Below are 13420 nucleotides of genomic sequence, written 5' to 3'. Positions count from 1 at the left end.
CTCTCAATCGATTTGGAATTTGCTCCTCATACTCCGTAAGATAGTAGGCAACAAAATACTTACTACGGAATAGGGCCCTAGATCGTATCATCCTGTTCAAGAATCCTGGCTGATATTGACTCCGTAAAGGGTCTGTTGAAACGCTATCTCACGCGGAGAATTACTACGAACATCTAATTTGACAAGAGTCAGGAAGTCGATTGAGGCTTGGGGCTGGATCGTAAACGTGTCACGGGGTTGGGCTGTGTGTCCTTGACCGACTTTGTAGGTTCTGATAGATCGAACGACGCTCAGCATTCTGGAAAACAGACGCTGTATCCGTAGAATCTTCCAATGAGGGAACTAGTTGATTCATGCGTCGAGTCTCACTCAACTATTGCTGGAGATTTGATATGATCGGATCTGATCATGTTGAAAGTCCAGATTTACTATGGAATAATCTACGGTAATTCCCGGTCACTTGCTAAACCATACAACAGTACTTACCTAAACAGTACCTTACACTGTAGGTCACTGAATGATGATCAGCCAAGCTTGACACGGGCCTCTCTTCAGCGCTGTTGATAGATACCTAGTCTACTCCCATGATAGCATGAAATTATGGACTTGGATCGACTGTCCCTCGCGCGCCACCGCCGGCTTTCGTGGTGCTTTCTCGACCAGTGGTTCAATCCCTGCCATCTGTACCGATCCCTGTCATCTCGCTCATCCTGGCTGGCTTCTTCTTCTCTTGCAGCTTCTTGTGTGACATGGTCCTTTCTCACTTGCTGACACATTTCTCTTTTCTTTTTCTATTTTGTTTTGGAAAAGGGCTCCTCTTAATTGCCTCATGTTGGATGCATTCACTAAACTAGTATCGACGACTGTACATAGTACTCCTGTCAGAAAACAGTGGAGACTGAAGAATGGGTCTGGAATGTTGGAGGATTCAAATTTGACCATCTTACCCAACCTCAACATTCAAGGCTCGGTAATCACAGCTTTTTTCTTTTAGATATTTTGTCAGAAATCACAATTCAATTGTCTTGCTAACTAGTAATCAAGCTGTCTTGCTTCCACTACCTTTTCTTCCTTCCTTCTTCCATTCTTTCTTTCTTTAGGTTTGTATCTGGCGGGCCCGCAGTCCGCACCCTAACGCCCTCCAGATCGACCCGAAGCCTTATTCCTCTGATACACACTGTCACCCACACGAATAGACACTTAGATCTCTAGTGGACTGGCTAGCAGGATTGTGGATGACGCCATGGCCAATGGGTTCCTCTAGCCCCGAGGCGGATCCACTTGGCCGGAAGCTACTCATAGTTGGCGTTCTCTAGTCCGCTCGTGGAGCCCCTTGTAAACAGCTCGTAAGCCTCGTATTGACATTTGGCATACCGTGCAATGTGGGTTTGCAAGTGTCAAAGCGATGCTGACAGAGGTGAAAGTCGCTCTGGGAAATCAAATTGATGTCGTCGGCGTTTCCCGGGTGTTGTCTTCGTAAAGATGAATGCGTACGAGCCAGCGGAGCATTGACGTGAGGTTCGTGGATCGTTGGGTCCGTACTGAACGCTTCTTGCTTCTCGACACCATACATGACCGTAGTTTGGTGCTATCTTTCTATGATCCACCGCCGTTTAGACTTGCGGAAATCTTGCAGCTGTCTTATTTGCATCTCTCACTATCGAGAATCGACATGATCGTACAGTAGTTAGGAGTACTAGTTGCAACTTGCAACTCGTCTAATCTTTCTTGAGTAGACTATCGAGCTTTAGCTCATTCCGACAGCACCACTTGGCGCCAGGACTGCTTGCTTCAAGCTTTCATCTCGATCAGCGCTGCGCATTGCAGTTATTACAGTTGCATGGTTCTATATCTTTGTTACTTCGTAATGGTAGCGGATTCCCTCTCTCTTAATTGACGAATTGCTGTAATCGGTGGTTGATTTTCTGGTTCGTGTTGCTTGGGTGGGCCTGATGCTCTCGTGGCGAAGACATGTGCAACATTGAGACATCCTGTCAATATAGTAACCATGGTTCATCTGGCTCATTTGAAGTCTGGAATATTCGTAAGGAAACAAATGCATTCTCCCAAAGTCTAGGACTGCAATACAATAGGTACAAGGATCATGGTTTAATGTTTTGTCAACGACATCCAGAACACTATCTCAACGATTTGTCAGAAGGTCCTGTCATTTGTCAATCCCGAACGAAGAAAATCTTCAAAGAAAGATATATGAATAAAAAAAGAAATGAGAAGGAATGAATAATTTCGTTCAGGATTTGGATTGGACCACGGATCGTCCGCCAAGAACAATCCAGCATCATCCTAGCATTGCAGGACGATCGAATTACTTACAGTAACACGATCGATCCCAACACTTTGCTCTGGGGATAGCGGATAGTGTGCAGTATTCATTTCAAATTGCTATCCCCAGTTATTATCTACTAGTTTGGCGGACAAGAGGAATAGATACATGTCAATATACTTATGATTTGAAATTTTTCTGTTAGCTCAGCTAACCCAAGGTCCGAAGTTACGTACATGGATAATCCCTGAGGTTTATGAAGCAGAAGTAACGACATGGTGTTTTAAATTATTATATTATCCGCCCCTCAACAGCTCATTCCTCTTGAATCCAAGAATTGACCCCGGGGCTGATTTGCAGTGCGTGAGTTGTTTTAATTGTTGCCCGACCCTGCAGAAACAGACGTTCATTACCTTGAACAATCATCTTCACCATCGTCGGCAGCCTTCCATAACTCAAGCTCTTGAAACAGGTATTTAGCTTTATTTTTATTTTTATTTTTATTTTTATTGTCCATTTTTCTCTTATTTCTCTGTTCTCATTATATGCCGTCTATTTTCCTGCAAACCTGACTGTCATTTCAATTGCTGCCACCTGCTGTTTTGATGTACCAAATTTATCATCCCCCAATCGCTGTAGCCGAGTCCGCAAGACAGCGCTTCAGCAAAGATCATCGACCTCTTTAACCCAAACGGTCGTTCCTTTCCGGAGACGTGTTTAGCTTATCCGGCCGGCGGTGGTCCTTGCTTCGTGGCGGTTCTGCGAGTGAGGATCATTCTTCCCTCTCTCTGTGGTTGCATTTCTCTGCCTGTCTGAGCTTGACACCCAGCATTGGGCTTCGGGTTCTGTCATTCTAGACTCTGAAGCCTGCCACAGCAAGGTAAGAGAAGGATCAAGCCTACCAGTACCAAGAGGATGAGAAGAACCAGCAGATCCCGTTCCCACGGTGTATCGGCCCTTCTGCCAAAAAAAGACGCACGGTCTTCTACCCAGAAGATCCTACTCCCATCGTCTACTCTTAGCCGATCCACATCTTTTTTTATTTTTTTATTTTATTTTGATTTATTACATTTCTTTTTTTATTTTATTTTATTTTATTTTTTTTGGCACGGCTGGTATTTGCTATTACTATTCCCATTTCCCTTTCCTGCTAAATTATCTTTATATCATGATATTTTTTTTTAATAATCTCCTGTCTTATTATCTCACTTAATCTTTGTACTCCCTTCCGGAGTAACTCCTTAGCAATTTTTTCTTGTCTTTTTTTCCCCCTTTATTATCATTGATTTGATGGATTTTTCTGATTTATCATTGTCGAAGAACCAGGCCTACCAAGCAGTAGTTTGTTGACGGACCGTCGAGTGATCCACAAGCGCCCGCCCTGTCTCTGCTCTGCTTCTCCAGCGCCGAAGGATCAAGGATCCATACCCGGTCGGGGTTCCTTAGATAAACGAACGAAGGCGTCGCATCAGCAGAAAGTGTAAGAGAGAAACATTTTGCAACATCCAAGTTGCCTTGCAGCTACCTTACTCTTACATTCCCATGCAGCAGCAGTCTTATCCAGCCTACTGTCTGTCAGCGATAGAATCATCTTGTCATTACACACGTGTTATTGGTATGTTGACGTTTCTGTTCCTGCTACTTTGCTGCGATGCCTACTATTCTCTTATTTGCGTCCATTGATTGTATTGTCACCGATCTCCTGTCTTGCTGTTGTTATTTCCTGTCTCCTCTGGTTTGACTCGGCTGGAGTCGAGTTCACTCCTCAGTGACCCTTCTTTCGATCGAAGGATACATCGGATTACAACCAGTCTCCGCCATTGCTTGGTGCGTGAACAGGTATCCAAAGATAGACTGAAGGTTCCTGTGCCGGCTGGACTGGTTATCCCCCTAGAATCCTTCGGTTCGATATTCGAAGGCTGTCATTGCCATTATTGCCTATGGACTTCTTCCATAGTTCTATTGCACACCCAGAATAACCTTCTTTGTCCTGATCCCCTTGTCTGAGATTGATCCACCCTGTCTTCGTTCCCCTCTATTTTACCTCGCAGCTTCTTCCTCTTCGTTTTCTTCTTCCCCTTCCGACCTCTTTCCCCCAAGCCTCTTTTGGCTAGAAAGACCTCCAGCCTCCCACTAAAACGCGGAAGCTCAGCGGCTGCCGCCCCTCTCTTCGCCCTTTCTTCCCCTCCCCCAACCCAAGTTTACACAATAATCCTCGCTACCAACCTTCCCCTCCGCTCGGCCCATCCATTGATTGATTGATTCATGGTTGATGATTCTCGTTCCAACGGTGTGAGCTTACCTCTGATCTAAGGTTCCCTGCCCAGCTCTGTACCGTACATGCATGCATACATTCTATACACCACGCATGCAAACAATATTACCTACCCTAGGACATTGAAGCTCCAAGGCAAGACAAGAGAATAGCCTAGATCAGAAGGGAAGAAAAAAAAGAAAGACTGAGAACGAAAAGTCGGTACGCATAGCCCTACAATCACCTCTATTATTTCCTTTCATATTTTCCCCTTTTTTTTCCATTTATTTTTTATTTCTTTTTCCCTTCCTTTTTCTTTCCTCACCAAACCCTTCTCTTCCACTTTTTTCCGCACTCCAACCGACCTGTCTCACAGCTGCTGCGACCTATTAGGCGTAGCCTCAAAAGGTCCAGTCCAGTCTTGTCCTGCGTTTGCTGTACTACCAGTACCAGTCTACACCCTCTCCATTATTACCTATTATTCTACGTACCAAGACTGGGACTATCACTCCCCAGCCTCCACTTTTCCGTACATGATCTCCCCGTCTGCCTGACCTCTTCTTTCTATGGGTCCTATGTCCTGTCCTATGTCCATGTCCTATGCAAATGCAAATCAATCATTCTTTGCCTCCCACCGCCTTCGAGCCTCGTCTTCCTCTTCCATTCTGGTTTGATCTTCCCAATCTGGACCCCTCTGAGAGTTTGTTCTTCGATTTTTCCTCTTATTCCTCTTATATTTGCCGCCGGAAATATAAGTTTTCTCATTTTCTTTTATTTTGCTTTTTCCCTTTTTCTTAATTTGATTTTATCCTGCACCAGTCTCCCTTTGCCGCGTCGTCACCGTACCATCCCTTCCGTTTGATGGCTCTTATACATACCTACAGGATCCCGCCTTGATCTTCTCATCTCAACCACTCTGCTTCCATGCTTCCATGCTTTATATTTTCTTTTTCTGCATGACCATGTTAATGACCTGAATGCTTTGCTTACTCTACTTCTGCGATTATCTCTAGACTGCTCTGACTCCACTGTTGATCCGTCGAGCGGTATCTGAACTCCAACGAGCTATCACGAACTTCCCTCCTGATAGACACCGTATATCCGACTCGGCACACACCATTGGGGTTTCATGAGAAGCAGTGTTTCGACGTTCGATGCTGGAACTTCGCGTCGCCCCTCACATCCCTATATTTACGATTTGAATGAGACCCATGATTGCCTGCTACTGATCTGGTTGAGCGAGTTTATTGACCAATCTGCGATCCGTTTTTCGTCTCGCTTCCCCCGTGCTGTCTTGTTCGTGTCGATACCAAAAAAAAAACTACACACCTTTTGTCGAAGAAAAGTTTGTGGATGTAGATTTCTGTCGGTACACACTGCATAGCGATTTCCTCTGTCCAGCGACGGTCTTGAAACATTTCACGTTTACGACGTTCGACGACCTTCCACGATTGATCATTGCATTGCCTGCACCGCGCGCATTTTTGAATTTCACGAAGCCTTCGTGAGAATCGACTTTTTCATTTGTTTCTTACGAAAACGGACTTTTTGACGCGGACCTCAAACCTGATATCCGTGACCTCTACAACAAAGCAACGGAAATATACACGCAGGAAGGAAATTCTTATACGGTACGCCGGACGCTCATAGTTCGACGTTCCTAGTGCTCCTCTGCTACTACACTTTCAAACCGATACCCATCAAACCGAAAAGCTGGAGCTACCGTCGATCTCCCAGGTCCACACAAGAGGTCCTGTTGATATCCCTTGGTACAACCACCACGCCGCGGAACGACCGTTGTTGTCTGGTGACAAACTTCCGGCGCTCAGTCTTCCCACGGCCTCGCAGCCGATCGTCTCGGGGCAGTCCTACAGGGCTAGCTACGAAGAGTCGGCTCCGGGTTCGACCAGCTCAAGCGCTCGGACAAGCCTATCGTCCGGGACCGCACCGACCATCAGCGAGGCCAGAACCCCGCCGTCTGTTGACCTTGTGGCTGGTGGACACGGCCGTCTCTCCCTGGAATCTTCCGCCTCGCAGGATTACACCGTTGCGCAGAATCAGGTGAGCGACAGCTATTACCCGAATCCGACCCTCTGGGCAGCATGAACCAAACGCAACCTTACATGGACGTGCACTCGTCGCATCTCTCATCCGCGCAGCCGTACGCTTCTCAAGCGGCGACGGCAGGAGCGATGGCCCACTATCCTCAATATCACCAGCAACCGCCTGTCCTGCAGCCAGCCTCGACCTACGGTCCTGCCAGCTCTTACTCGCAATATGGCTATCCTAGCGGTGTTGCCTCGTCCCAGGCCCCGCCACCCCGCCATCAACATCGATGAGCAGCCAGGTTCCTGCTCAGTTGCTGCCTTTGCCTGGTAAGCTTCTGGGCCTTCTTAGTTGCTATGCTTTTCGTGTACTAACTTCCTATAGCAGTCAACAGCCACACCGTAACAGCACCTGGTTATGGCAACACCTCAGGAACGCCGATGCAAGGGTTCGTCTATGATACCACTGGACAGTTGGCGCCCCCAGGTGCCAAGCCGCGGGTCACTGCCACCTTGTGGGAAGATGAAGGGAGCCTCTGTTACCAGGTAGAAGCTAAGGGAGTCTGTGTTGCGCGCAGAGAGGGTAAGCATCTGAATCGTTACGGATGGACGGTCAAGATTATTAACAATGAATAGATAACCACATGATCAACGGTACCAAGCTGCTCAACGTGGCTGGTATGACTAGAGGTCGTCGGGACGGTATCCTCAAGAGCGAGAAGGTCCGCCACGTCGTGAAGATTGGCCCTATGCACCTGAAGGGAGTGTGGTATGTCATATGAAACAATGGTCAAGAGTAATGCTAACAAATGCAGGATTCCCTTCGAGCGCGCTCTGGAGTTTGCCAACAAGGAAAAGATCACCGATCTACTCTACCCCTTGTTCGTGCACAATATCGGTGGTTTGCTGTACCATCCGACCAACCAGACTCGCACGAATATGGTCGTGCAGGAATCACAACAAAGGCGACTGGAGGGCCCACCATCCGCGCGAACCCCCCAAGCCTCTCAGCCGCCAGCTCTGCACCACCATCACTCCATGCAGACCTCCATTCCCTCTCAAATGCCTCAACCACCTACAATGTCCTCGCAGCCTGGTGCTCGTCCTCCGCTGGACCGAGCACATACGTTTCCCACTCCACCCGCCAGCGCCTCCAGTCTCATGGGCCTCTCAAACCAGAGTAGCTCGTATGACTGGAATAACCAAGGCATGAACTCTGGCGTACCAAACACTCAGTCATTGTCAATCGATACCAGTTTGAGCAACACACGGTCGATGCCCACGACTCCAGCGACGACGCCTCCCGGCAACAACCTGCAAGGCATGCAATCGTACCAGAGCCAATCCGGGTATGACACTTCAAAACCGTACTACTCGACTGCTCCTTCGTCGCACCCGCACTATGCTCCACAGCATTCCCTGTCACAGTATGGCCAGACAATGCCGTCTCATTCTTACATCAAGAATGAGATGGCACCACCGGCGGGACGGGCCCCGGGAGGACAGTCGGAGACTGAAACTTCGGATGTCAAGCCTGCGGACCGGTACTCACAGAGCAATGGACACGTTGCTCCTGGGGCGGGCGAGTCTGGCCCTGAGCACGAGTCGGACTACGTGCAACATGACAATACGGGTTACGGCGCTCCTCGGACTTCATACACCTATACCACCAACACATCGGTTGGTAGTCTCGCGGGCGAGCACTCGCAGCTGACAAACGACATCACCGGCTCTCCGCAGCAGAACGGGTCTGGACGTATGACCCCACGGACAGGTGGCGGGCCTCCTCCGCAATGGGCGTCGGGTTACGCATCTCCTCGACCAACCGCTGCCAGTAGTTTGTATAACATTGTCAGCGACACTCGCGGGTCATCGAACGGAGCCGGCTCAGACAACTACACTGTGGCTTCCAACTCAGCGCCGACATACTCCATGGGTGGATCGTTGGGATCTGGCAAGCGGGGACGGGAAGACGACGACATGGGCCGGCCAGACAGCCAGGGAGACTACGAAAGCAAGCGCCGACGGACCAATGAAACGACAGTTGGCGGACCAGTTGGCGGAGTGCTCCTGGGACTACAGCCGATGAAAGCCGGAGGTGCTATGCCTCGTCGTCGATGATATGCCATAGACTGAAGACAACTCGAGTAATAGCCGATTTGGCTTCCGACTTCGCATTCGTTTATCTGGTTGTTCAGGGTAAAGAAGGTTAGAAAAGGGGACGGGTCCCTCATCCACCGGCGCGTGGGATGAAAGCCTGTGCGGTCTTCAGTAGACCTTGCTTTTTTCTCTTTATGTTTGCGAGTTTTACCAGGGTCCTTGTTAGGATTCCTTTGTTGGGTCATTGATGGTTGCAGCGTGGGCCACTGACGGCCTCGCATTGATTTCATACTCGGGATGATCAGCGTTATGGTGCCTTTGGGTCATATTGTGGAATGTGCGGTTGTTTTCTGAAAGGATATACTGCGTATTGACGACCATGATGACGCACGAATTTCCTTGGATGAGTCTTTCCTTTTCACTTATATGGTCCACTCTCCATTCATCGCATGTAGGGATAGGACAAAATTGACGGGTTATCAGCAATGCAGTTTGCGTAGATATCCCTTGTACTACATTGTAGTTGGTTATCCGCAAGGCATAGGGCGACTAACCCAAAGCAGAAAAACATCAACATCTGAACCAAGGTTCGCTCAACTGCCCCCTCTGACTTTTTATCCTACCTGACTCCTACAAACATTCCACTCAAGACACCTACCTAGTAATAGAAGATGCCACCAACTCCAACAAACCACGCAACCTTCGACCCGTGGAACTCCGCCTCAACAGGCCACCAGCGCGCCGAGGACCCCTACTCCAACACCACCAGCTGGCGCGAGACCCGGCAAGCAAAGCTTGCGATCCAGTTTGCCTCGTCGTCGGGCGACTGTGCAGGCGAGTCTACCACTACCGAAACCAACAGCGGAAGTGGAAATAGAGGAGAAGGAGAATGGAAATGGCTCTCTGCGGCCGAGGCGCAACGCAACCAGCTCGGATGCAGGGATATCCGGACGATGATGGGGGGAAGCAAGAAGCGTCCTTCTTCTCCTTCTACGCCTGCCTCTGCTGTCGACGACGAAGACGAAGACGCAGGTAAATGCAAGAAAGCGAGGGTGGACAGGGAGATCATCCTCGGCCAAACTCAGACACCACCCAACCCAGAGAACAAACCCCAAGTCGAAGACAAAGACGGGGCGAGGAAGATACTCAGAGGAACAACCATCTACGTCAACGGCTCCACAATGCCGCACATCTCCGACCACAGACTCAAGTCCCTTCTTGTGCTGCACGGCGCGGAGGTCGCCATCTCCCTGGCCAGGAAGAGTGTCACGCATGTTATCGTTGGCAAGCCGAATGGCGGGCCTGGCAGTCGAGCGGGAGCCGGCGGAGGACTCGCGGCGGGGAAATTGCAGAGGGAGATTTCGAGGGCTGGGTGGAGGGGGGTTAAGGTTGTTGGTGTTGAGTGGTATTTTCTCCCCTTGTTTTTTCTCCTTCGGATACAGGTGCACGGGCTAATGGGTGTTAGGGCGTTGGAGAGTATCAAGGCGGGGAAGAGGCTTTCAGAGGGGCGGTTTGCGCTGGATTTGGCGCCGGGTGCGCAGAGGAGTGTGATGGCGATGTTTCGACGGTGATTTCCTAGCTTTATGGTCTGCTTGATTTTGGGACGGTGGGTTGGTTGGTGTTGGTCTTGGTGTTGGTCTTGGGCATATACCCCGGTGTTCTGGTGATTTCTACGAACGAAACGAGTCTACGGATCTATTCCAATAAGTAATACAATTGCAGCAACCGCAGTGGTTATACTATCTCCCTTTTGTTTGGTGGCAAGGGCTTGATTTGAGTACCAGTTGCATGGGCGACAGCCCCTCTCGAGCCAGACTATGCAGTGGCCTATCTTTCCATTGAAAAGAGCAAGGGAGTAATGGACAACGGCAGGTGTATCTCTATTCATCAAGTCATGATTCATTATCATATCATACATATCATCTATATACAAACGTCGCTAGATAAATGCCCCCGGTTCGTCGAGGAAGGGCTGTCGCCGTGTCCCGACAAAGGACGTCGCCAGCCTCGGCCGTCCGTCCCGCCGGGACTCGTGGGCGACCGGAGCTCAACTCGCATATGCGAGTCCTCACCGGTGATGAAGGGCTCCTCGTCTGGCAACGGTGGCAGCGGATTCGCTCGGGGTCGAGACGAGGATTGTACGGCCCCTGGATCCGCGGTCGCGGTCACGGACCGGGAGGACGGTAACTGCCAGCCGCTTTGCATCTCGGTTGGTGAGGTCTGAGCAGCGTAGCCATAGTCATAAGTGCCGTGACCGCCATAGACCATCGATGACCCATACGGCTCAGGGGCATCCGAGATCGAATCGCTCGACGACGAGTCGGTCCGTTCCAGCTTCTCGTGCATATCCCAGTCCTCTCCGGCGACTCGCGAATCCCCCTTCACCAGACCCAGCCGTTCCTCCTCGGTGGCTCCCTTCAGGGCTTGCCTCTCGGCACCAGGAACCAGGTGACTGCGACGCAGAATGCTGCGAGGTGAGTGAGGCGTTGGTTTGGGCGGTTCACTCTCACTCTTCGACCTGATTCGGTTGAAGACTGTGTTGAAAGAAAACTGCCGCTTGGCGCTGTGCGGCGAAGAGGGCTCACGGTCCGGTGTCTCGTCCGCCCACGCAATAGACCGCGATGTGTCAGTCTGTCCCGAGACTTCGCGCATCCCAGCTCCGTGATGATAGCTCGTGTCCAAGTTCTTATTCCCATGTACGGGAGAAACAGTCAGATGGACCGGATCCGTGTGACCGTCCTGGGGATTATAGACTTGGTGCCATTGCCCTGGATGCAAGATATTCGAGGCTCGCGATCGCAGATCATCCAGGAAAGAACGGTCGCTCTGGCGCGTACTCGGTCTGCGATCGGAGTGGTCGTCTGGAGATTCTGACACAGCCAACGGAGTATGAGGATGAGTGCCAGGCGTGCGAGGCCGCGCCATGGTCGGGCCCTGTCCCAGAACGGTCTTGCGTCGCCGCAGACCGTCCCATTCGATAATCTCGTTCTCAGCCGGGGGTTTGAGGTAATCTTCCTGCCTGTCTCGGATATACCGTTGCGCTTCCTCCTCCTCCATACGACGGCGTGCAGTCGATATCCGTCGAATGATCGCCGCAGCACCACGGATCGAGTCCGCCTTGGGTTCCGTCTCGGGTTCTTCCTGCGCGGCCACCTCTCGAATTTGATCCAAATCGCCTTTGAAGATCGCCGCATCTGGGACATCTTTGGCTGACTTGGACAGCTGCAGCAGAACGACCCCCGCGCAGATTTGCAAAAATCCAAGGATGACGGTGGCGATCTGCATGCCGGTGCCTTTGAAACCCCGGAACAACACAGCGGAGGAGACGATGGTCGAACTCGTAAAGAAGACGTAGTAGGTGGGAGTGACTAGGGCGGCATTGAAGAGGTTCAACGCTTTCTGCGGTGGTCAGGTTAGCAATAGCACTTCAACCCAGGCAGCAAGACATACATTGAGGTAGATAATCTCCGTTAGTAAGGTGGCAACGACAAACACAAGCAACACGTAGAGAAACCACTCCTTGAACTGGGATTTCCCATTGATCTGCGCAAGAATGGCCGCCCCCAGACCCTGCGTGGCCACCACGCTCAACCCACCGATCAAACTGCAGATACTGATGTAAACGAACATGGTCTTCTTGCCGTAGCGCGGCCCCAACCAGAACGCAACAATCGCACAGCCCACGATGACAACACCCGCATACGACAGGAACCCCGGCGCAATGACATAATGTTTCATATCCTGGATATCGCCGACGGACGATTGCTCAGGCGCGTTGAGAGCAATCACCACCGACCCGATAATACACGAGAAACAGCCGACCTTGCCGACGAAACTGAGCCGCTCTTTCAGGAAAATCGCCGAGAGAATAGTGGTGATCACGACCGAGAGCGCCCCAGCGGCGTCACCAAAATCGCATCGACAAACGCATACGCAACGAAATTGCATATCTCCCCAACAATCATGAGAATCATCCCCGACCACCACCAGAAGTTCTTGAGGTATCCGTACCCCTCGCCCGCTTCTTCATTGTATTTGACGTTCGCCTTCAGGAGACCCGTCTTCTTCAGCACGAACGAGGTCCCGATAAAGACACCCGACGAGACGGCCAGCGCAATGCCAACGGCTTTGTATGCGGCAGGACGCTCGCTGGTGGAACTCGAGCTGCCGGATCGGGCGGCGAGGGTCGTGGCATGGGCCACGAGAGAGTGGGAAATTTCCATGGAATCGTTCAGGGCATAGCACTGCCAGCAGTGTATGAATAGCTCCAAGAAACCTGGTTGAATGTATATGTATATATTGTCGAACAAGACGTCGTCGTAGCCGTAGTCGTAGTCGTAATCGTAAGAGTCTGACGTTAGGCCATGAATCAATGCAAATTGCTGAATCTAACCACTGAAATTGAACCCGGTTGGATCTCGCACGAGACCAGCGAATCTGACAGTTATCAGGCGCTTCGAGGGTCGATGAACAGGCCCCCGGCGGCAAATTAATTAATCAGACTAGCAAAAAGTGGAGGATCAGTGGTGGCTGAGGGCCGCGTGGTTTCAGGAATGTCGGGAGGGCCGATAAGGATTAAGGTAAGGCCACGAGGAAGAAGATGCAAGGGAGAAGAAATGACAATATCAAAGAAAAGGAGTCTAAGAACCAGGAAAGAAAAGATAATAATGAAACATGATGAAAAGGGTTCCAATGCACACAGTCTTGATGGAAACGAGAATCAGTGATGAGTGGGCG

At 50.5% G+C, this 13420-nt stretch overlaps 3 protein-coding genes across 3 annotated transcripts; 2 read left to right on the top strand and 1 right to left on the bottom strand.

The window, feature by feature from the left end:
• Positions 1 to 6781: 6781 nt before the first annotated feature.
• On the top strand, positions 6782 to 8805 carry P174DRAFT_23444 (KilA-N domain-containing protein). The gene is made up of 4 exons (XM_024821411.1): positions 6782 to 6913; positions 6972 to 7166; positions 7220 to 7352; positions 7399 to 8805. Exons 1-4 carry the CDS (start codon positions 6874 to 6876, stop codon positions 8702 to 8704), a joined length of 1674 nt encoding a protein of 557 aa, XP_024687210.1. The 5' UTR covers positions 6782 to 6873; the 3' UTR covers positions 8705 to 8805.
• Positions 8806 to 9354: 549 nt separating this feature from the next.
• P174DRAFT_508847 (uncharacterized protein) lies at positions 9355 to 10254 on the top strand (the record flags this gene model as incomplete). Its single annotated transcript, XM_024831493.1, has 2 exons — positions 9355 to 10088; positions 10149 to 10254. 2 exons carry the CDS (start codon positions 9355 to 9357, stop codon positions 10252 to 10254), a joined length of 840 nt encoding a protein of 279 aa, XP_024687209.1.
• Positions 10255 to 10557: 303 nt separating this feature from the next.
• Positions 10558 to 12906, bottom strand: P174DRAFT_447217 (DUF803 domain membrane protein; the record flags this gene model as incomplete). The annotated part of the gene is made up of 3 exons (XM_024828648.1): positions 10558 to 12082; positions 12134 to 12518; positions 12569 to 12906. The coding sequence occupies 3 exons, from the start codon at positions 12904 to 12906 to the stop codon at positions 10607 to 10609; spliced, it is 2199 nt and encodes a 732-aa protein (XP_024687208.1). The 3' UTR covers positions 10558 to 10606.
• Between the last annotated feature and the right edge of the window lie 514 nt (positions 12907 to 13420).

Source organism: Aspergillus novofumigatus, assembly GCF_002847465.1.
Source record: "Aspergillus novofumigatus IBT 16806 chromosome Unknown P174scaffold_1, whole genome shotgun sequence".
NCBI lineage: Eukaryota > Fungi > Ascomycota > Eurotiomycetes > Eurotiales > Aspergillaceae > Aspergillus > Aspergillus novofumigatus.
This window is presented reverse-complemented; position numbering and strand designations above follow the sequence as displayed.

Bases quoted from the DNA above. Each gene is read 5' to 3' on its own strand.
- P174DRAFT_23444 (XM_024821411.1), top strand. From the start codon at position 6,874: ATGAGCAGCCAGGTTCCTGCTCAGTTGCTGCCTTTGCCTG. The intron at 7,167-7,219 runs GTAAGCATCTGA...AACAATGAATAG, and splicing joins CTGTGTTGCGCGCAGAGAGG to ATAACCACATGATCAACGGT. The intron at 7,353-7,398 runs GTATGTCATATG...TAACAAATGCAG, and splicing joins ATGCACCTGAAGGGAGTGTG to GATTCCCTTCGAGCGCGCTC.